The sequence below is a fragment of the Orbicella franksi genome, chromosome 3 (genome assembly GCF_964199315.1).
Source record: "Orbicella franksi chromosome 3, jaOrbFran1.1, whole genome shotgun sequence".
Lineage (NCBI taxonomy): Eukaryota > Metazoa > Cnidaria > Anthozoa > Scleractinia > Merulinidae > Orbicella > Orbicella franksi.
In genome coordinates, this window is record NC_138147.1 from 27,087,699 (window position 1) to 27,112,011 (window position 24,313).

At 38.8% G+C, this 24,313-nt stretch overlaps 1 protein-coding gene and 2 pseudogenes across 3 annotated transcripts in view; all 3 read left to right on the forward strand.

Moving 5' to 3' along the window:
* LOC145482776 (ephrin type-A receptor 4-like) overlaps window positions 1–8,205 on the forward strand; it is a 92,587-nt gene extending 84,382 nt beyond the window's left edge. Inside the window, exons 9-13 of one of the 3 annotated variants that reach the window (XM_081461399.1) lie at window positions 311–455; window positions 960–1,092; window positions 1,705–1,829; window positions 2,344–2,457; window positions 2,784–8,205. In XM_081461399.1, coding sequence (XP_081317525.1) covers window positions 311–455; window positions 960–1,092; window positions 1,705–1,829; window positions 2,344–2,457; window positions 2,784–2,914 — 648 coding nt within the window. In that variant the 3' untranslated portion in view covers window positions 2,915–8,205. Of the gene's footprint in view, window positions 1–310; window positions 456–959; window positions 1,628–1,704; window positions 1,830–2,343; window positions 2,458–2,783 lie in introns of those variants that run through there. The other 2 variants (XM_081461398.1, XM_081461400.1) reach the window with 2 other exon arrangements.
* LOC145482469 (uncharacterized) lies at window positions 7,267–9,830 on the forward strand (annotated as a pseudogene).
* A 10,209-nt stretch (window positions 9,831–20,039) lies between these two features.
* On the forward strand, window positions 20,040–21,071 carry LOC145483148 (melanocyte-stimulating hormone receptor-like; annotated as a pseudogene).
* The last annotated feature ends 3,242 nt before the right edge of the window (window positions 21,072–24,313 follow it).

Below are 24,313 nucleotides of genomic sequence, written 5' to 3' on the forward strand. Positions count from 1 at the left end.
AACCTAACACAGCCTATTAGGCACAAGGAAAGCCATACTTAGGAAATATTTGACCCTGTACTTATGACCTTGTTTATAGATTTGAGATATTTTCGAACTTTTCTGTTCGTTTTTATCAGCTTTGTGAGGGCTAATGTTCCAGTCGTCATCGATTTTCCTACGGAGGATACAGTTGTTATCCTTTGACTGTTGCAACGTTCAAAAGAAACTTTAACGGAATTAGGTCGAGAATATACGGCACTTGTATTTGTGCTGGAACAAAGATCACTGAGTGGTTTTATTTACTTATTTCCTCCTCTTTTTCATCCAGGGAAATTACAAGACCACCTGCATTTCCAGTAATATGTTAAGGTGCGAAGTAGGTGATTTATCTGGCAAGCATGCGATGTTAAACGTTGGATCAGGAAAGGAGTTCTACACCGATCCCGATCTTCCCTTATATGGAGAAATGTCAGGTAAGAAACAATATAAGGATTTTTATAACTTTTTAAAGAACTTTTTTTTAAAATGTGTCAACTTGATTGATCAGCCTGGAATTTGTAACGGCCAGATATCCCATGTAACCGATCATTAGGACAAGATAGCAAAAATGATAGAATCACAAAACCGGATTGCTCGGTTTCAATCTTTTACTCTTGTTTGATGGGAAAAGTTAATACCATTTTCATTTAAAGACGTTACGGGCATTAGACCTTCCATAAGGGCAAAACACACATCTGTTCCCTGACGACCGATTGGGTTCACATGATTGGACCCTTTCCAGGTCTTGACTAACGAAATGAAGTGTGATTGCTTCAAAGAAATAAAAATGCTCTTCATAGGACAGCATGAGTTGTCTAAGTTTTTCTGAAGTTGTGATTCTTAGCTTTGAAATGGTAGTAATACACCGCGATTATTTACCTGTTAATTCATGTTCATGATGACTGAGAGTAATCTTTTGGATTTAACATTTCTTTCAGTTGTTGGCCGAGGAGTTGTAGTGCATTCAGAGAACGGCGGTGGGTCTCGTCTTGCCTGTGCTACCATTAAACCAGTTGATTCTTTATATGTAGAGAAAACACTGCAACATGTTGAAGCAGCTACATTTTCCAAGTAAGTTGAAGCCAGCAGAAGGTTCAATGATAACATTTGGCAATTGAACAAGAATTAAACAGCCAATCAAGCGAGCAAGCAAGCAAGGAAGCAAGCAAGCTTGCAACTAATACATTTATCAATCAATCAATCAATCAATCAATCGATCAATCAGTCAATCAGTCAATCAATCAATCAACCAATCAGTCAATCAACCGATCAATCGGTAAGTCAGTCTGTCAATCAATCGTTTGCTTGCTCGACAAGACTGCGAGGGTCTATAATAGCAGTTTCAATATTGTATGGCAAAATGGTCCACGGCGAAAAGGCGAATCTGAAATATGCAGGAATGTTTACCCTTTAGCACTAACCGAGAGTGGATGCATTAATTCTTCAGCAAGTGTTAAAGAGCCACTACAATAAACTATTTATTGAACCTGGCTTGTTCGGTTCGTATCGAGGAATAGGGGTCTCGTTCCATATGTCAACAAAACGAACCAAACAAACTTTCCCGATATAGTCATTTGAGGACCCTTTAATGAGGTAGTTATAAATGGAAAATAGATTTTCTTTGTTCGTTCAAAAATCTACCGAGTACTGTTAACTAACTGTTACCTCCTGTTACTTTTGCAGAATGAATTTTGCAAAAACAGTTTCTGCTGCTCTTAATATCCCAGACTGGCGGTTGTTTTACATTCGAACACAGGACAGTGGCGTTGCAGGCTGTGTGATAGTCAAATTTGGAATTATGGGAAATGGTAAGTACAGTATATTCACTGCATTAGGCGTTTTCGCAATGTCAGAGAGAGGTTGTAGTTGTCCTTCATGATAAATTACAAGAATATGTGATCACTCTTTGTAGAGACAGCACTATTTTATTATTATTGATATTATTTTCTTGTTTACGTCTTCAAACGGTCTCGAATTAACTGAAATCAGTTATTCATCTGTGCCGAAAGTCGTGCGATTGGTCAAATTTTCCTGCGTACTTACTTTTATGATATTTAATGGAAATACTGCTGGTAGACCAACTTACGTTTACACACAAATTTTCCCTTCTTTTTTCCATATGATTGTCCTAATTCTAATTGGGAAATTTTGATGGTAAATCAAAACAGTTTTTCCTTTCACATGTATTAGTGATCACTGAGTTCTTGTGACTGATCATGACATGTTGAGGTAACGTTTATGAAAAGCTTTTCAGAAGCTTTAACTCTTAATATCAGAAGATTGAAAGATTTAACAGCGTCCTTGTTCTTGGTTTTATCGCAGAAAGACAAGCCAGTGAACCCTCCCAAGCATTTGACCTCATCTTGCGACGTACGCCGGGAAAATTAAAGGAGTTTCAGCCAAGGAGCAAATGTCGTGTTCCTTCTTCAACTAAAGGTAAGGAGAAAATGCGGATGTATGGCATGAGCACCTAAAGGCCTAATTAAACATATCAACAGAGGGTCTGATGATGACCAAATTGAGCTGTCACAATCTAATTGGACACTGTTGCAAAATTAGAAAAGTATGAGCATCGCCTATCCCTTTTTCAACATGATAAGTTAATTTACTTCTCAAGCATTTTAATTTGTCCGGTTTCCGGATCGGAACAGATAAACCTTTGTGGAGATAGACTATGTACAAGAGACCACGGCAGCTACTTATATTTCCAAACAGTACTTGATCATAGATATTGACCATAGCTTATACTTCGTTCCTTTCAGTACCAACGACAGTCAGAGGTGGCAGCGCAGTACCAACGAGAGTCAGAGGTGGCAGCGCAGGAATCAATCACGTGAACACATACGTCATTCTGGACATGGTTTTACTTTCTGCATATGCGTATCTGGGATAAACAGTTCAACTTAACGCCGAAATATGACTGTCAGACAGTCAATTGGAAGGAAACGAACAGTCATTGTCATACAACAGCTAGCTTTATAACAACAACTACCTTTATTTGCATGAACATAAATACATAGTGTTGCAAAAGCTTTTGTAAACCAAAACTAAAACAGTAACGATTATCGCGATCATATAATGTTATGATACAGCAAGCAAGTTACATTTGTTTGATTCAAAAGACGAATATTGCGTAAATCAAAGCAAGATAAAATAAATTTTGATGATTGAATATTAAGAGCGCCTTTTTTTCATGACCGAGTGAGAGGTGGCACATGGTCCAGAAAATGACTACCCTCATATTTCGTTCAAAGATACCCCTTGATGAGTTAATAAACGTGGTATAATTATTTCGCTTAGATCTACTTTTGTTTTCCAGAAAATTCGAAAAAACTGTACAAGATGATGAACACTTCAACAATGGCGGACATTAGTGCGCCGAATATCAACACAAGAACTTCGCTCATGAAAAGTGCAAAACCAAGTTCGCTTTTTTTCTTTTTGTTTATTTGTGTGGGAGGTATTAGCAAATTATTTAAGCCGCAAACCAGGTTTTTCGTCTAATTATTTTTAATTCACGGCGCGTGTTTAAAAATCACCAATATTTGATGGTTTCAAAGTCTAATTTTGGAGCATTTTTTCAAGACACGTTTTTCCTATGCGGTATAACTCCGAATCACTTCAGATTAAAGTTGTGATTAGTGGAAATGTTCTTCTTTTCAAGGATATAAACATTAGTTTGGGGCTTTTCATTACTGCACGGAAAATGCACGCTCTATTTCGGGAAAATCGCCACCTCGAGGTGTCAACAACTGCAAATAATCGAATTAGAGTCTCTGCTGTCGAACGCAAAATTCCAGGCAAATCTTAGTTCTTAGCATCCTATTAAATAAAAATCAATGTTATAAGCTCACCTTGTAAATCCAGTGGTTGTAGATGAGGTTTTATCCCTATTTTCTGTTCAAAATAATCGTCTTCTAAATCTTCCGTTCAACAGTGTTTACCGAACGAGTAACCGATCTGAACAGTACCTGGATGGCTTTTGTAGAAACATCGCAATTCTGGACAGTATCAAGCATTTCTTAGCTTCTATCCTTCTATAACGTACAAGTGAGCTTGTAAGCAAGTAACTTCTAACCATTTTAGTGGCCGAAACGAGCGAAATTACCAAATCCCGTGCAAGAGCTACGGTATGTTTGTTTATTGAATCATTTGGTAAAACATGGTCGATTCGATGATAACAGTTTGGGTGAGAAAATAGGGATAAAACCCCATCTACAGCCACTGGATTTACGAGGTGAGCTGATAATATTGAATTTTATTTAATAGGATGCTAAGAACTAAGATTTGCTTGGAAGTTTGGGTTCGACAGCAGAGACTCTAATTCGATTATTTGCAGTTGTTGAAACCGCGAGGTGGTGATTTTCCCGAAATAGAGCGTTCATTTTCCGTGCAGTAATTAAAATCCCCAAACTAATCTTTATATCGTTGAAAAGAAGAACATTTCCACTAATCACAACTTTAATCTCAAGTGAATCGGAGTTATACCGCGCAGGAAAAACGTGTCTTGAAAAAATGCTCCAAAATTAGATTTTGAAACCATTAAATATTGGTGATTTTGAAATACGCGCCGTGAATTAAAAATTAGACGAAAAATCCTGGTTTTCGGTTCAAATAATTTGCTAATACCTCCCACACAAATATGCAAAAAGAAGAAAAGCGAACTTGCTTTTGCACTTTTCATGAGCGAAGTTCTTGTGTTGATACTCGGCGCAATAATGTTAACCATTTTGTAGCAGTTGGCATCATGTACAATTTTTGCAATTTTTTGGAAAACAAAAGTAGATCTGAACAAAACAAATATATCACTTTTATTAACTCATCAAGGGGTATCTCTGAGCGAAAGATGAGGGAAATTAATTTTCAAGCATGTGCCACATTTTTGTGTTTTCCCGCGGTCTTCGGGGACATTCTCTCTTAATATAATGATTTGAAGAAGTCACAAGGTCCCCAATGACTTGTAATGAAGGTAATTGTTTATAAGTCGGAATGATATGTTCTCTTTTTTTATAAAATTTATTTCCTAGAATAGAGAATTTATTGCAATATATAAAAAAGTGAGATTCGCCTTCAATTTGATTAGATGCACAAATAGGGCAGAGTCTGTTAACCCTTGGAATGTGATCATATCTACCAGTCTCAATCCTTAGTTTGTGATTGCCTATCCTAAATTTCACTAGTTCTTTTCTTTCGCTAAGTTTGCTTGTTAGGCCTAAATAAGAGGAGGGTGTATAATCGTTCTTAAAAGTGTTGAGAAATTTTAGTTTAGTAGAGTTTTGCATGGTATGTTGCCAATATAAAATATACTTTTGCTGCATTACGCCAACATAATGTTTGATTTTAGCGTTAGTTAAGTACGTAAGATCAAAACAAGGGAGATTATAAGATTCAGACATACTTATAATATTAGAATAACTATTTTTAACAGCATGATGAAGATCTTGCGACATGAGAAAGATTTGTTTAACAATAGAGCAATTATCCTTACTTGGAAGATATGCGGAGTAATTCATGATTTTCTGATTGATAGCTATAATGAGAGGAAACCTACCAAGTTAAGCTCTACATGCTACATTGGATGCTTTATTGCTTTCTTCTAAATAACGTTTACAGAATTGGAGATGTGTTTTTTCGATCTGGGAACTGCCCCAAGACTTGAGATTAGATTTTGCATATGGACCCCACACTTCACTTTTATATGTCAAAATTGAGGAGCTCATTGCGTCGAAAATTTTATTCGCTAGGAATGGAGGTAGTTTGTTGGTCTTTTTGGATTGATACTTTACATCTATGTACTATTTTTGATCTTGACAATGTGACTAAATCGTCTGCATATAAAGTAAATTTAATTTTGCGCCGTTTGGTAGGATAAAGGGATCAGATTAGAACTTTTTCATAAGAGAATGGTCTCAAAATACAACCTTGGCGTACCCCTCTTACGTATGGAAAGGGCCGTGTTTGATTTTGGCCAATTTTTTATGGAACGTGTAGATTTTGAATACAAGCTCTTTATTAAATTGAAAAAACAGCCACCGACATTAATTTGTAATATAACAAATGAAAGTCCGTCATGCCAAACTGAGTCGAAAGCTTTTTTGAAGTCGACAAAACAAGCATAGATTTTTTCGTTGTGGTGATACACGTATTTATCTGCTAGAGTTCTCAATGTAAGAACATGGTCTGCTGTTCGATATTTGGGTTGAAAACCAATCTGGGAATTGTGTAAAAAATTAAGAGAATTGACATGTTCAAGCAGTCGCTGATTTAAAATAGAACAAAATAGCTTTCTCAAACAGCTTCAGACTCCTAATTGTTGTAGCAATATGCATATGTTATAACAAGATAGCAAGATGGACTCGAGGAAAGCCGACGTGCATGTCTGGACACAAATGTGTATAAGGTGCTCAGATAACGTAAACTTTTCAGCTGTCTTAAGGAGTTTTAACTGGCCAAGCACCAATCCCTCTCTTCCTATCTCCAAGTTAACGTGTCAAAAGCTTCGAAAAGATATAGACGTTTATAATGTTACCAATGAAAGCTTTTGGTATAACAATATCTGAATCTTTACTTTCTTTTGTAACGGGCTTTTGTCTCGATAATGCACATGTACGGCACTTTGCTTGGGAATAAAGGCTCTACGGGACGGAATTTATTGTCCGGCTCTTGACCCTTTCTAAGGAAACAGCTACTTCTACTGTCCTTGAGCGCATCAACTTATTTACGATCTTCTGTTAATATCGTAGTAAAATTGGACGTCCTCAACATATAATGAAAACCATCCACTCACGACAAATAATTTTTAAATATAATAGTGTTGTTATAACTTTTTAACTTCCGCACTGTAGTGTAGTGACAGTGACGTTTACCTCACATGACATTGGAAACCATGTGCTAGAGAGAGTCCGCCATCTTGTCAATAGAATTGTTGTGTTCCTACAATATTGTGTGTTTTCTTCTCTTGCGAAGCTACTACATTTGGCGACGAGGACAAAAGTCGAACACAAGACAAGCTTGTCAGGAATTCTGAGCTATGGCCGTCTGTTTAAGTAGACTAACTGGTCCTGCGGCATTTGACACAGTTGGCCAGCCAAAGACGAATTCGAACTTTTCGTGACAGCATCAGGCATCGACGACCCGAAACAGCAACGAGCCCTCCTTTTACACCTAGCAGGACCGGGCGTAAGAGAAATCTTCCGTGCCATTCCCGAGGAAACGAAGGGCAACGCTAAAGACCACTAGAAAGCGATGGAGTCGCTCAACGATTATTTCAAATTGAAGAAAAACATTCCAAAGGCGAGACAAAACTTTCTAGGAGCAACGCCTGCACCAGGGGAGCGAATAAATAACTTTGTAACCAGACTTAGCAGCTTAGCTGGACATTGCGAGTATAGAGAAGAGAAAGACGAGGGACCAAGTGCTAACACACATCAAGGACAAAAACTTTAAGTCTAAATTACATATATCGGTCCGAGAATTTAACCTTATCCAAGTTCTTAGAGGTAGTGAGCCAGTATCATGATAAGGATGCCCTGATCCTTATCCAGCCCGAAGACCAAATCAACCGAGTGGAGCTTGCTGAGAAACAAACTATTTCCCTAATGGAATTCCAAGGCAGATGTTGGAATTGTAACAAAATCGGGCACCTGGCCAAGGACTGTTGCTGCTCACGTGACCATGTTTGCGAATCCTGTGGAAGACCATTTTGCTGTTTGTTGCCGATACCACCAATAACATGCCCAGCAACACAATCCGCACCACCAGTCATGGGAGAAACCCTCTGCAGACCAGGAGAGTGGGGAGACGAGAAAAAGTGCATGCTGTCACCCAACAAGCATAGCTAAAAACAAATACAACTAAACACCAAATATTTATTATCTTAAACTTCTGTGATATCTCATTTTGTCGTCATACCGGTATTAATAGAACGAACACGTTACAAAGTGAACTGGAACACAGAACTACTTCTCGTGCCTAACTGGCCCTTGCTACCTAGGAAGATGTATGATACGTGCCAGACGTACAATGCATTGGAGACGTCTGGGTAAATCTATACGGAAAATACAGGAGAACAATGTCAGAAGGAAGATTGCCGGTTAAGTATGTTAAGCATGTTTATGCACTAGTATAAAGATTTTTCTGATTACAATCAATAATCAGTCGGTTGGCTCAATCTGATTATTTTCATTCTCTTTGGCAAGAAGAGAACATGGGTAAACCAAAATCAGCCCACAAAACCACCCGCACAGACAACCTCATCAAAGCTGTCTGGTTGATGGGAATATCTTTCCAGATATGGAACACAAAGGACAGCAAAGAAAAGGATTGGACCTCTTTAATGGGAAACGAAAAGAAAAAACTTTTGAAGGCCTGCAAAGTTTCAAGAGATTTTACGCCCAGAAACAGCAGAAAAAACCAAAAAGTTATGGGAGGTATGTTCAAATGGAATGACTCTATGCTTAACTAATTTTTTTTAACCAGCTAACAAGTACACAACATTGGTGAGGCATTTTAGCATGGGTATTTTGAGGAGCTGTTTTTGATGTCAATGATGATATTGATGCTGAAAATTGGCTCATGCTAGACACAGCCTGGAAAATGATCAGACAAAAATTCATTTGTCCCGAGATCATAATTTAAATTGTTTCCAATACAGGACTTCTGGCAGTTGTACAACGTCATTAATGACTGCACACCAGGAGAAGATCAAGTCCTTTCATTTCATTCCAAGGTAAACTCATCACTTACGATAAAATGACTGTTATTTAGGTGAAAACTTACCATACAAATTTGGAATAACACGTACAGTTGGAAAAGAAAATCAAGATTTCTCACTAAAACTGATGAATAACTGGGTTATGTAGATTACATAAGCATTGCCAATGCAGTGTTGTTTGCATCACATACTGATAGATCTTCAAATATCTTTAAACAGGCTATTGAGTGGGGAAAGCAGCTTTTGAACATGACAGGGGATGGTTACGCCCACACATGTCCAATAACACCATACATCCATCTGATGATCTATCATGTACCTGTGATGCTTCAGAAGTATGAGACTATGAAAATATTCACCGGCCAAGGTAAGATTTACCACAGCAAGAAGGGCAGTTTATCAACATGACTTGGTTTTTAAATTCTCCTTGACAAATAAGATTTAAGTCTCTATGGGTGAAAGCAGTAAGTATTAGAAAATGAATCAAACAGAAAAAGAAAATTTAATAACGATAATTATTATTGCTTCTAGCTAGCCTCACGGAACTGGCTGTTGATCAGGGTGAAATAATTCAACTTCACATTAGTATCATATATATCATGATAAGCTAGTCAAGATTATTTCATCACATTCCTAATAATCTGTTGTCCCTAAAATAAGGTGTACAAAAAAAGAATGATGATTTCCGGAGATACTTCCATCGAATAATAAACAAGTGGGATACCTGCAAATCACTGCTGATGGTTGGAAAAAGGGAGGAGGAATTAGAGCCATGGAGAAGGACAGCACGCCAATACACAAAGAGGGACACCAGATTATAGAATGAGGGAGGAAAGCGGGAGAGCGCGAGGAAATTTCCACGACTAACAGAGAGCGCAGATCAAGATGATCGCCAACAAACATCAACACAGATGCCACCAGTAAAATACAGCGAAAGAAGTCAATGAAAGTTCCTCGGCTGCGCGACATTCTTGAAGTCGAACTTGGACAGTCAGTGGGCAGGGGTAAAAGAAGACAAGAGCTTATCGAGATGATCTGCCAATTTCATGCTCGGAGCCAATAATTGTTTACTGTTCTGTTAAATGTTACAAATTGTGTAAATCATGACTAGTAGGTTTGAAAGGCCGCTATGTTTGTTAAAGCACATCCATATAAGTGATCCATATAATTTAATAATCATAGCTACAAGAAATGCGAAAACTACACGTTTTAGGCACTGATAATGAGCAGCATCTATGGTTAATTTACTAAATTCATAACAATAGGAAAATGATCAATTTTAGGTGGAAAGTAAAACATTTAAAAACTTTAGCTCTGTTGTCTCTCAGAGGGGGGTGAAGAATTTAATAAATTATGTAATAACAGAGAAGAAAGCATTCACATTTGGAAATAAAATGTATATTGATGAGTAGAACAGTTGATATTTATTTTCTGTTACAATTTTCTAAGGGAAGGGCCACAGTTTTGCAGACACTTGATGGGGGACCTATTTATCCTCCTTTAAACATGTAAGCTTATAAACACCGGTATAAAGCTTCATAAAAGCACACTGAGGTAAACAATTAATAAAACCACTGCTCTGACTAAATTTTGTAAGTCCACTGCAGTCAAAAAGAGAAACATAACTCACCTTGATCATTGGTCCCACAAAATTCACTTTTCAGCCTGGCAACATAGCAACTCACTCACTGAATTTTCGTGCACCTTCAACGTTGTTAAAAATGGCGGCATAAATGGCGAGGGTTGATTAAGGCCCAGGGCCTAACGCTAATGACGCGCGATCAAATCAATGGGCGTGGGTACTAGTGGAATTCCCTAAGCTACAAGTCAGATTAGCCAAAAAAAAAAAGTTGATTATTAAACAATGACGATTACGGTCTGCATATTGTATTCACCATCTGGTTGCAAATTATTCTGAAGTCTCGAGCGGTTTAAAATTGAACACCACTTGCTCGGTCTTCGTTTTGTCTGTTTACATCATTTTGCCTTCGATATGAAGGCTTCACAGGCCTTACAACTACAACAAAAGTCGAGAGGTGAGTCAGGTGATGCAAAAATCTGCTGGTATTTACCACTGAAGTCCAGAAACAAGAGGCTAGAGACGAAAAATTTCTTTCTCACTCTGCACAGTTTGCCACCGGCCCATGAAGAATCGCCTTTCTCTTCGAACACTAGACTGGAAGAATCTAATTTGAAGAACGGAATTTCCCGCCATTTGCCTCAAAGTATCATTCTCCGAATTCACGTTCAAGCCTCCCATTTTCAGTTCAATATTATAAACGTTCGCGATTTCAGTGAGAAGCTGAGTGCACAATTTAATTGTCGTATTTCCGCTAAAAAATTAATTTGATACTCTTTCCTCGGTTTGCGCTGGTTTCGCTACCTGTGGTGTTCGCTACGTAGGAGTTCGCTACCTCAGCTAACCGAGTTTGGCTCAGCAGTGGATGAAAGAACGAGGAATAATCTATGTGCTCGTTAAGTCTTGGGCCTATAAATTTTTGTTTCGCGAAGTTTTAGTTTATCGATAGTGGCGAACGCGAATTAAATAGCTAGCGAACCGAAGTTGTGGCTTGCGAACATGAAGCGAACTAGAAGGTAGCGAACTTGACAGGTAGCGAAACCGGCTGTTAGTGTTACCCTTTCCTCTTTTGTACCTAATCTCTTAGCGGTGATTTTGTTTTGTTAAGCCAATCTTGGTAACTGAGTTGTACTATACTTGAAAGTCGAGGTGTTGCAACGGTTTCACGCAAGGGTAAAGAAACGCTTTATTTCAAGATATGGGTAACAAATTGAGGGGAATGCTGGTAGCTGTTAGTCATTGCTTTTACAGATTTAGGGGCTCCTAAAAGAGCCGTTGTATTTAGGACGGTGCCTACTAAATACAAAGGTTTTTGCCCCAGGTTAGGACCATGCGGAAAAAGTAGATCTTTGCAAGGGCTAATGGAATCCACAAGAAAAATGGGGGTAGCCCTTCATTTTTTCGAGATAATTAGCCTTGAATCTCAGCAAAAATGCTGACATCAGCATTTTTCTAAAAATAAAAAAAAGGGAAAGGATATTTCTTCACAGATTTTCTTAGAATTCGCCTTTACATACAGAAAAGCAAGCACATTTATAAAGATCTTAAAACTTCATGGTAAATGGTAACACAAAAACCATCTTTGGTATGTTGAAAAAATCGTTGCAACAGCGCTTTTCGCGCCTCTGACATCCTCCCTTTGGTTCAGCTTAAATACAATCTAAATACCTTTTGTTTACAACCAGAAACTAATCACGTATTGAATAGGCTTGCCACTTCCATTTGATAACATAAAATGTAGGGGTAACCACGTGTTTTTTAAAGTTATTTATCTTTTTTGAAAAGTTTTACGGTGCCCGTTACATTTTTTCCTGTCACCTCCCCAGTAAGTAAAACATTGGCGTATTTCGCACTTGCTTTGGGCGCGCACTACGCCATCTGCAGGCACATGTTAACCGTTGGATTTCAGTATAATTTTCGACAGATAACAGCTAGTTTAATCTTTAAATCTTTAATCTTTAATCTTTAATCATTATTTATACACGGTAAAAACATCAGGTAGAAAAAAATTACTTAACAATGACTAAAACTCCTAATCCTAACATTATATTAACTTACAACAATATGCCACTGAAGAAAAATCCTGATTTCTATGAAAGCCGTGTTTAAAAATTATGGGAGAGAAGGCGTTTAAATATGTTTAATGAACCAGACTCTCTAATGTTACAGGGTAAGCTGTTCCAAAGGGTAGCGCCGCTGTAACTATTTTTCATGTAGTTAGTTCTTGAAAAGGGACAACAAGTTTGTTAACCAAGTCCCTCAGAGAATAGCTTGATTCATTTCGCTTTATAAATTTGGACGTGGGATATTCCGGAACAAGACCGTTTAAAGACTTGAAAACCATTAACGCGTTCTGAATTTGACGTTGAGATTTCAAGTCTTTCCAGCTGAGTTTGTGAAACATGGAATCGACATCTACGTCATAATCTGATGAAGTTATTACACGTGCAGCACGGTTCTGTAGTTTTTGTAGCTTTTTAGATAATTTTTTGCCAAAATTACCCCAGACTAGGCTACAGTAATCAAAGTGAGATTGAGCTAGTGAGTTTTATATATTGAATAGGGTGGATTGAGGCACAAATAGCTTAACTCGCTTTATGGCTCCAACAATGGAAGCGATCTTTTTACACAGTTTATCAATGTGGGAATGCCACGTTAACTTTTCATCGATATGTACTCCAAGGGATTTCACAGAGGAAACTTGTTCAATCGGAACATTATCAATGGAAAGTTCGAGTGTATCAGATAGAGTACTTAATCTTTGCCTGGAGCCGATCAGCATAAATTCAGTTTTTGTAGCGTTCAAAGTAAGTTTGTTAGACACTAGCCATTTGCTTAGCTTTTCAAGGTCGTGAGACTAAACTGGATCAAATGTAAATCAGAACCAGCATAAGTAATGTGGGTGTCATCAGCATACATTTTAGGTACGCTGAACGATAAACATTTAGGCAAATCGTTAATATAAATTAGAAATAAAAGAGGGCCAAGGATCGTTCCCTGTGGCACACCGCATGTAAGAGTGGTGAAGTCAGAGAGATAACCGTTAACTGAGCACCGTTGTGTGCGATTCGTGAAATACGATTTAAACCAATCAAGAGTTTTCCCTTGAATGCCAGACCGATTCATTTTAGTTAGTAATATCTCATGATCAACAGTGTCTAATGCCTTTTTTAAGTCGAGGAACACTACAGCATTGACGTAGCCACGATCGATATTAAGAGTCCCTGTCCATAAATATGGAAAATAACTCGGCAAGGGTCGAAACTTCGATTTCGCTCATATTACTATGGTAGATAGGCTAGGGCATGACAAAAACTACTGGATAGTTTTTTTGGCAAAATATCCTTTTATTTCAAAGAAATAGGCAAATTACCAAATTCCGTTAAAATCGTCATTTGACGCACCATTTTATTAAACAAGTTTGAGAGCCTCGCATGCAAAACCACGTCATTCTTCCGTCTTTAAAACACTCAAATATCTTTTTGCAATGTTTAATTGTGTACTGGGTTGATTTTAGGGAATGTTGCGGTTTTTGTTGGGTGTATTTCATTCACTTAAAAGCACTTCGTAAAAATAATTGATTTTCACCATGTGCGAAACCTTCAAATGGATTAAGCTTCTGGTGGTTGAATCGCAGAAGGATGGTCTACAGATTGCTGTAAAAATTTCTTTGGGCAAATGATTGTGAGCGACGCGAGAGCTTTTCAAACTACGTTAAAATTGCAAATATTTGACCATCCGTCGTCAAATTTCAATTTACGGGTTAGACACATATTTTAGCACGCGCCATGTCTTGAGCTATATTAAGTTGAAATAGACACAGAGCTGATAATTTCGAAATGTTCTAACCTTATTTGCTGTAAAAGGCATGTCGAAAAACCGATTTGACGTGTTTCTGTACACATAAAGCAGAAGTTTGCTTTTGTTTACACAGCGTCGGATGTACATTGCCAACTGCCAACTTATTTAATGGTCGAATACCATGAATCTATCACCCTCTTCGACACATATGATCACCACTGCATCTAAGTCAAAAACGGCTAAGTGATTTGTAGATAGTTGCTTGCTTTGCACTACACCAAACTATTACGTTTGATCATCGTTTGATCTATTACTGCTTGAATCCTTTCTTGCAGCGGTTGCTTGTTTTTTCGTCACGCAATGCTGTCATCCCATTTTAGGGGGTAGTGGTATGACAATTTCTATCCTAATACGTAAGGCTCCGTAAGGCTTGAAACCACAGGGAGCACACAATCTTGTTGAGTAGAGAGAGATTAAATTAAGCAATAAAAAGAATGAATCGTTAACCATTGCCCGCGTTGTCATCTTTTACTAGACCACCGCTACCTACACGCCCTCCGTAAATACTGTAACGCTAAACTCGTACCTAGGTCTTTTCGCGCTGTGCAATTATTTTTGGTTTACTTATAATACAGTGGGCTACCCTCGGGGAAATGGGAGGTGGCCGCTTAATAGGGGTTGGCCGCTTAATAGAGGTTGGTGTACCTTGAATATTTTTTCACTATCGGGTTATAAATTTAGCTAAATTTCTTAGTAAACATGGAGTCAATTCAAGACAATCATGATACACGTCATTCTCAGAGACCCATGGGCAGTTAGTGGGGGCGGGGAAAAATTCTAAACGGGTCTTCGCCCGAACTTTTTTCTCACCCGTTTAGACTTTTCCCCGCTCCCACTAACTGCCCCTGGGTCTCCGAGGATGACGTCTATAATGATTGTCTTGAATTGACACCATGTTCACTAAGAAATTTATAACTTAGCCGTTTTTGACTAAGATGCAGTGGTGAACATATCTGACGAAAGAGGGTTATAGATTCATGGTATTCGACCATTAAATAAGTTTACAGTTGGCGATGTACATCGGACGTTGCGTAAACAAAAGCAAACTTCTGTTTTATATGCGACGAATGGTGACAGAAACACGTCAAATCGGCTTTTGGACCTGCGTTTTATAGCAAATAAGGTTAGAACATTTCGAAATTATCAGCTCTGTGTCTATTTCAACTTAATATAGCTCAAGACATGTGGCGCGTGCTAAAATATGTGTCTAACCCGTAAATTGAAATTTGACGACGGATGGTCAAATATTTGCAATTTTAACGTAGTTTGAAAAGCTCTCGCGTCGCTCACAATCATTTGCCCAAAGAAATTTTTACAGCAATCTGTAGACCATCCTTCTGCGATTCAACCACCAGAAGCTTAATCCATTTGAAGGTTTCGCACATGGTGAAAATCAATTATTTTTACGAAGTGCTTTTAAGTGAATGAAATACACCCAACAAAAACCGCAACATTCCCTAAAATCAACCCAGTACACAATTAAACATTGCAAAAAGATATTTGAGTGTTTTAAAGACGGAAGAATGACGTGGTTTTGCATGCGAGGCTCTCAAACTTGTTTAATAAAATGGTGCGTCAAATGACGATTTTAACGGAATTTGGTAATTTGCCTATTTCTTTGAAATAAAAGGATATTTTGCCAAAAAAACTATCCAGTAGTTTTTGTCATGCCCTAGCCTATCTACCATAGGATTATGAGCGAAATCGAATTTTCGACCCTAACCGCGAAATTAAGATTTTGTCTGATTTTTACAGGCAGGCACTCTTAAACGCCCAACAGTCAGTGGTTTTAAGAAGAGGAGTAACAGTTGAGTGTAAAGACCTGAAACCAGATTGTTGTTTAGAGTTGATTTCTTCGCTATTTAAGAAGTTGTGCAACTGATCGCACACAATCCTCTCGAACACGTTGGTGACTACGGAAATGACTGAGATAGGTCGGTAGTTGTTTAAATCAAATGACTCGCCCTGTTTAAACGACGGAGTCACTCTGGCACATTTCCAGTCGTCAGGAAATATGCCAGACATCAGGGATTATCAAACAGATCGCATAACGGGTCTGAGATAATATCAGCACACTCACGAATCAACCTAGCAGAGATATTATCTAGCCCTGTAGCTTTAGTTTTCGCCAATCTATTTTGATGAGTAAAGACAACACTGTTAGTAGTTGGACAAAAACAGAATTTGTTGTAGTTTTCAGGAACATAGTTTAAATAAACAGACTCCTCGTCTTCAGCTGGAAGACGTTAACAATTAGTGGTTAGCGATATGCTGCTATTCTGGTGTTCCTGGTTTAAGAACAGGTCCATTAAACTTGATTTGGTCACACTAGGAAAATTTTGCTTTCATTTTAGTCGTGTACTTGGTGGCGTAGTTGATTGCGTCAGTGTCAACCCAGCGCGCGTGGGGCGCTTAAACCATGCCCAGCGTGATGCGCAGAACGTGTGCGCACTGGCAAAAGTAGACACCGTCATTAATAGAGAGAATTACCCCTATGGGAAGTAATTCATCTTCCGGAACTGGAGCCTCACGCGTTCCACACGCCGAGTCTCTGCTTTCTGCCCATTGTCATTGAAGAAGGTCGACGATCTTCCCAGACTGAGCTGAACAAGAATGGGAAACACGGTCTTTCGTCTCAGTCCTGTTCTGGATACGATCTGCTCCAGCTGAAGCTGAAATCCAGCTCCGCGAAAGTCGTCTTCAGTGATTTCTTTCCATGACGATGAGAGCGCAGGCTTGATCATCGGGAAGAGGGCGCGGAAAACTGCGTGCTTCTTTTCTAAGTTGAAATCTGGAACCAGGCGCGCCTTCAAACCTCTCTCGAATGTGAGTGGGAGTCTTTCCCGACTATCGCAGATCAACGCTTGATCTTGACATGGTTTTCTCCAAGTCTTCTAACAGCCAGGCGGGAATGTGAGCTGCTGGCTCCCACGTGGCTTCCTCAGGTCTATAACCAGCCCAATTTATGAGATACTCTGTTCTTTTCTCTCTTTGACGCTTAGCGACTATTCTCTCGATAATTGAGTCGTCAGGCAGGAAAATGACTCGTCTGACTATTGGTTTTTTAACCTTCGGCAACTGGATGTCGTTTAGTTGTTTGAAATGCCCTGCTTCTGGAAGGCAACGCTTTTCCATGATGTTAAGATGTGAGAAATGATGATTATTCAAATTGTCAATGGTTTTTATATCTGTTTATTTCAAGTTGTCATGACAACCAGATGACACAATAGAAGCTTATTAAAAGTGACGCAAGTATTTATGATTGAGTGTAAGAGTCGCTAAAAACGCCCGAACAACTGTTACTGATGACATACTTTAAGCTAACATGTTGATTCATGTTAGATGTGCGAGCTATTATTAAGTAAATTACGAATTACTTCCAAACGTGAGCGGGAGAACGCGCTAAAGTTCGCGAGCGCATTTAACTGCGAGTGTCGCGCGAATGATTGATTAGTTCTGGATAAGACAGAATGAAACAAAGAGTGGATCAAAGACAGAAATTGTGTGTGAAATTCGAAAACAAGTAAAACTAGCCGCTTCTGGTCATTGAAGTCTGGAAAGAGGACAAGATTGGTTCCCGCAGGCCACAGAAGGCTTACAATTTTGTTGAAACCGCCAATAACATTAATTGTTAAGCGCACAAAGCCGATTCGGGGAAAGACTACTTGCATTTAAGCAAGATTTAGCGCGGCTGCCCGGCGCAAATGAGATACAGGGTTAACTACCAAGTGATCGTATGATAGTAACGAGTAAAGCTTTTTGAAGCGATCGAGATTGCTTGGAAACTCTATTGTCTGTTGACTGCTTGTACAATTGATGGACGGTTGTCCCATTGGGTATTCACAACTGCAAGAGATTATGGTTAAATTTGCGTTTGTAAGGGATAAACCGTAACCAACTAGACAAAATTAATTTAAGCCAGTAAGTAAGTATATGTCCTTCAAACAAAAGCCATTCTGCGCCATGCAAGAAAATGATGAGAGCCATAACCAGCTGCTTGTTTCAAAATATAGAATATTCTAATTCAAGATTGGCTTAAAGGTAAGATAGATAATCCCCCCGTATGGACCTCATTCTCGACGTAATCCCTCTCAAGTTATTTTATCACGCGCGTCGCGCGCGTTGCTATGGGTGTGATCTAGAAATAACTCGGAGGAATTGCCTTAGGAATAAGGCCTGTATGGATGATAAGTTTTCTCATCCCTCATCCTCTCTTGTCTCAATATAACAAAAACTCACAATTTACTTAAAGAATATCCAAAATGCCAGGTTAAGTGTGTAGTATCGCTGAATATTTTTATGAGTAGCACTGTATTTTGTCATTGTCATAGGACAATCAATCTATAAACTGTTAATGAGAGGTTTGCTACTTCAATGGTATAGCGTCTGAAGGTTTTTTTTTGTAGGAGTTGAGTGGAGTCAACTCTAATCAACAATTAAATAGACTACTAGCACTCGTTTCCTACGAGCAGATGATCAGCAGAATTGATTATCGCTCGTAAAAATCTACGAGCTAGAGCGGGAATTTAAATTGTTTTAATATAACGGGTCTCACTGCATTAAAAAATGTCAAGTAACGCTTAGAAAAATTTTGTTATTAAATGTGTTGCATCCGGCAGTTCAAAAGATTTCAAACTGATTGTGTGTACAAATGGATAGAAAAAATCACGTGTACAAGACGTAAATCATGTCATGGGCTCCTGATCACGTGTATCGGCCTTTTTCTATCAGCAGATGGAGAACGGCAATAGACTGACCAATAAAATGAACAGATTCACGATAGACTACGGTAAATTTAAACTAAAGGTCCCTAGAAAACAAGAGCCACCATGTCGTTAAACGTTTTTAGCCCAACCCAGTTTATAAAGAACATTTTCGCCGATACTAACGTTTCGTCATAATGCAAGAAAAACCAGGGTCCTTTTCTAAGCACCCTCTATCAATTGATAGTCTGTCTGAGAAGCCAATGAGATAGCGAGTTTGCTTGTTAGTTGACCAGTTTTGGGTGCGAAAAAATGGCGTGATGTGAATGATAAGAAAATGCTCTAATTTGATAAGATAATAAGCTATTGTGGCCTATTTTTTTGGAAATTAGGAGGATCCTAAGTTATCTAGATCTTACATCTCACATGAAATTGGAAGTGGGATTATATTTTTATTGTTTTTACTATATTCCCCGAGACTAAACGACGTTTCCATGACAACCTTCACAAATGGTAATGCATGGATGAGTCAATGAAATAAGGGAAGTCATCATCATAAAAGCTAATCCAAAACTTTTATTGCGGAATAAAATTATTAAAAACGTTCACGTTAAAAGCTGGTCCATTAAAACATACACTAACAAGGATTCGCCTCAGATCCATATTAACGACATCCTTAAATTAAAATACTCTCAAATTATCCATTTCTCCTGAAGATTTCTCAACGCTCGCGACGTGACACTAGAACATTTTTTACAATTTTTATACACAGTCGAAACTCTATTGTGTTAAGCGGCCAGTTTCTAACAATTAGTTTGATGCGTGATCGAAGGAGAAATTACAATTTAGGATAACTGGAAGAATTTCAGAATTTGCGAAATATTTCATGCAGTTTAAGACAACCTACAAAACCAATAATTAAAAAAAATTTTCTCTTTATTGTTTTTATTTTGTCTTTATTTATTTACTCAGGGAATTGGCTATCCGCTAGTTTAATTTGACATTCAAATTCACGTTTAAGCAAACTTGAAAAAGACATTGTACAAAAAGTTGAGATTGTTCGTCAGTTGACAAGCCTCTTTGTAACTTTTCTACTCTGAGACGTTTCCACAGTGATAGCTAATCGATTCCAGCTGCTACAAACAGCCATCTTACCAACTAAATGGCAGCATCAAAGTTTACTGGAGATGGACAGCAGAAAATAGTTGCACAACTTATGTGTTCCCCAACTGCTGGATTACACGGCCAGTTGACATTTATTTCAGTTTTAAACTCTTTTCTGTCCGTTAATGCACTTCTTGGGAATGCTCTGATCCTAATTGCTCTTCACAAGGAGTCTTCACTTCATTCGCCGTCCAAACTCTTGCTTCGTTGCCTTGCAACAACTGATCTCTGCGCTGGTCTTATTGTAGAGCCTCTTGCTGTTATCGGCTGGATGTCTGTAGTGAATGAACATTGGAATATTTGTCCCTACGTGTACGAGGCAACGTCTATAACGGCCACATTTCTGTGGAGTATCTGTGTTGACACTGACTGCAATAAGTGTGGACAGACTTCTCGCCCTGTTGTTGGAACTAAGATACAGACAAGTTGTAACTTTAAAACGAACCTACGTGATCGTTATTACCTTTTGGATTGTGTCCACTGTCACTTCAGCAATGCAATTTTGGAATCCCCTGATAACCTTTTGGTATGGCATCATGGGTATACCACTGTGTCTTATTATCTCGATCTTCTCTTACACAAAGATTTTCCTCACCCTCCGTCATCATCAAAATCATGTAGAAGACCTTGTTCAACAACCGAACCGAACAAATCAACTGAACATGGCGCGATACAAAAAGGCATTATCTACTGCAACATGGCTGCAACTGACGCTGGTCGCTTGTTATATTCCTTATGGTGTAGTGACGGCTTTGGTAACTGCTGGAAGACTATCTTCACCAGTTTATCACGGTTGGATTTACTCATTCACTTTAGTTTTTATAAACTCGTCATTAAACCCGATTCTTTACTGTTGGAAGATAGAAGAAGTCAGACAAGCAGTGAAGGACACAATCAGACAAGTGCTTTGCCATTGTTTTTCGACTTAGATCGCATGGACCTACAGTATATGATGGAAAAATAAAAAGTTCAGGATTTTAGCAGTTCTCTTTTAATATACTGCCACCTGTTTCTAAAGCAGGATAATATTCGTCGGTGATAATTTCTCGATCTAGAAGGTGGTAACGTTGAAAATGTTAAACATGATTTAACTGAAAAGTATATTTCTAAATTAAAAGACATCCGAGAACGTCTGAACTGGACTATTTTCGGGTAAATTAGCTAAATCAACTCATCTTGATCTTTAAAGGGAACGTTTGATCTCGGGGTACATGTTGATAGACTTCCAAGGCCCTGTTCAATCATTTCACACCATCTTTCTGAAGCATGTCAAAAGGACAGAATTATTTAGGTTGTAGATTTCAGAATTGGTGTCATGTTTCTTTAAGTCAAAAGCATAAGCTTAAACCCAAGAGTTGATTATGGATTCGTTCTTTTTTTTATTTTGATTTTTATTATCGATTGAAAGAAAATGTACGTAGTTGTAGCTCGTAGCTTTTTTTTTTCAACGAAAAGAAAAACCAGCCAGTCGTCAGAGTCTTAAGTGTCATTGTCACTAAGGACCAGGCAGAGTCCACGGATCGAGGTCGGCCGATTCCCTCCAAACTCTCAGCATTTTTTCTCTACCAGATAAGATAACGACCGGTGGTATTTTTAGTAAAATAAAAGAAATTTCATAGAATTTAGACCACCCCCCTAGTTTTTAGTGCTATTTTGGTCACGTGAGACGGGAAATTTGGGTAAACTTCCACGAATGATTTTACGTACTTCGCATTAGCCTTATTCATTTATACGAACTGTACACACTTTCCAGCCTATAAACAGCTCATGTCTCCAATATAAACGAATTTGGTTAAAAATAACTTACTTTGGAGCGCTTCCAAATATCATCACTTCGTGGCTATCGTGAGTAAGAAGAATTTTGGCAATTTTCAAAGCTGGTTTTCTCTAAAGTGCGGCAGTTTATTTCCAGATCAAAACTATTTTTTATTAGTCTGTATTAAAGTCTTTAAAAATACCAAACTCGCATTTGGCTAATTAAAATCCTGTCGCCTGACCTTTCTCACGACTTTAACCTAATTTCCTAATTTGCATAATTGTTGTTTTTCCCGGAAATATTTCACGCTTGACTAATTTGCCACACATTCCAGGTATTTATGACTAAGAGCAACAAAATACTTTTTAAGATTAGTACAGTGGCTTTGCATAGTATACTTCACCGGAGAATTTTGTCAAACTCTTTGAAATATTGAGCGGTTCTAACTTAAAAAGTACACTTTACGAAGGATGATTTTCCCTTCCTTATCTTATCATCTGCAGACAGCTGTAGTCGATTCTTTACACTGATCGAATTCAGCTGATGTTGCTGTTTGCAATATGAATGTTACTTTGACTTGTTCGTTCAGTTCTCCTGATTCCTCCTGTAGTTTGGAGGGCACGGGGTCCCAGATTGTACCCCTGTTGGCATGTATGGGAGTGAGCTCAGGGCAACAGCGAACCGGAGACGAAAACGTTAATGAGGTTGACCTGATCCTGAATAGAGCTGGATACTTTGTTGCAACCGAAAACGAGAAAATATCAATGACTGTATGCCCGAGAAAAAATCAACTACAGACTGGGCTGGCAGAAAGAGCAACACATGCTCGTATCCAAGTCATCGAGGACCGCGGAAAACTATAAAGAAACCGCGCCGCGTAAACGCCACCTTATCGGAAGAAATTTACCAATTTCACCATGCCACAGTTCTCATCGGCTCGGGTAAGTACAAACTGAGTGTAGCCAGACCGCAGCCATAATCCTCATAATTGCGGGGTGGGCTTGATTGGTAAATACAAACGAATTCTTATTCGAAGGTGCTTATTTTACTTTTTGCTTGTTCATATGGTCAGTACATAAATTTTAATTTTTATTGGAATATGCCAAGGGAAAAAAGCTAGACGTAATCCCATGCCATTGTTTTTTTTGTATTTGAATGAGCTTTTAGCTTTTAGTCGACTCGTTTAAATATCCAAAGGCATTGCTCGATTCTGTTGCATTGTCTCTTATCCTTATAACTTTTTCGGAAAAAGGGAGGGGGGGGCGGGGGCGTTGGGGTAGTGCTTCGAGGTGGACTGAAGTGGTAATTTGCTAATCAGGCACCCTGCCTGCAAAAGGACATCAAATGGGAGAGAATGGGGAGGAGGGGAGCCAGGAGAGGGACTAGAGGGAATAGGATTGTGGGTGGGGCTGTAAGGGACGCCGATCGCCCAACAGTTCACTCGCCTTCCTTTCTTTAGCTGTCATGAAAGGAAATTACAGCACTTTAATTTGGTGTTACGTGAGCGCGCAAACCAGATTGACAACAACAACAACTTTATTTGCACTCAGCTAGAAATCAAATGAACAAAACTAAGTTAAAACAAAAAGATTACATGGCTGCCCGAGATAACCTTAATGGGCTAATAAGACTGGGAAGCCATCCTTAGTTAAGCTGGGCACGATGACGATGACCATGATGACGATGGTTACGGTGACGGTAAGGATGACTCACGTTGATGGTGAGCGTGATGGTGATTGTGGTCAGTATTGTTAATCTATTTATCATTATCATTTTTAATGATAGCTGTGTGTTCCAACTGCCGCGGAGCACACTACAAATCCCGTAAGGCTCGCTTTTTCATGTCTGGAGAGCAGGTAAGCTACTACACATTGGCCATTCGTAGCTTAGTAATCAAAGGATTTTTTGATGCGCCCCACAGGTGCCCTGATATCTATAACGACTGACAACATGAATAAAAGGTACCTTTGTTGGTTTTTTGCTGTCTTTTCTTCAATGGGTGGCCGTTTTGAATCGTTTAGGCGTGGTCGATTTCCAAGAGGCTTTGGACCTAGGTATAAAGATAGCGGTTTATCCGAGTTTTCCGATCACGCGTCGAGAACGGTTTCTGAATGGCAACTTGTTCCCAGTCCTAACTAAAATTCAACCGCGCTTAAATAATGACCACTGCTTGAAGACACCAACAAGAACAAAAATGCGAGGGCGCCCTTTAGCATTGGCTAGGAAACATATGTAGAGCTTCCAAAGTTAGTTGTGGAATTGTTAATAATCTTGTCCATAATTTGATAATCCATTTTATTACGCCTCAGGATCCTTACTCAGACACCTTGGAGATTGGAGACGATATCGAGGAGTCTGATTCCGCCACTTTCTCTGTCACTACTGTTTGTGAGGAGAGCACAATGCCAGCCACGGTGTGTGCAGAGGTCTCAAGCACTGGTGAGGGGTCAGAAACAGTCTCTTTGCAGTCTCATTCGTCCCAAGCCTCGATACCAGAAGAAGAGATTAGTATATGG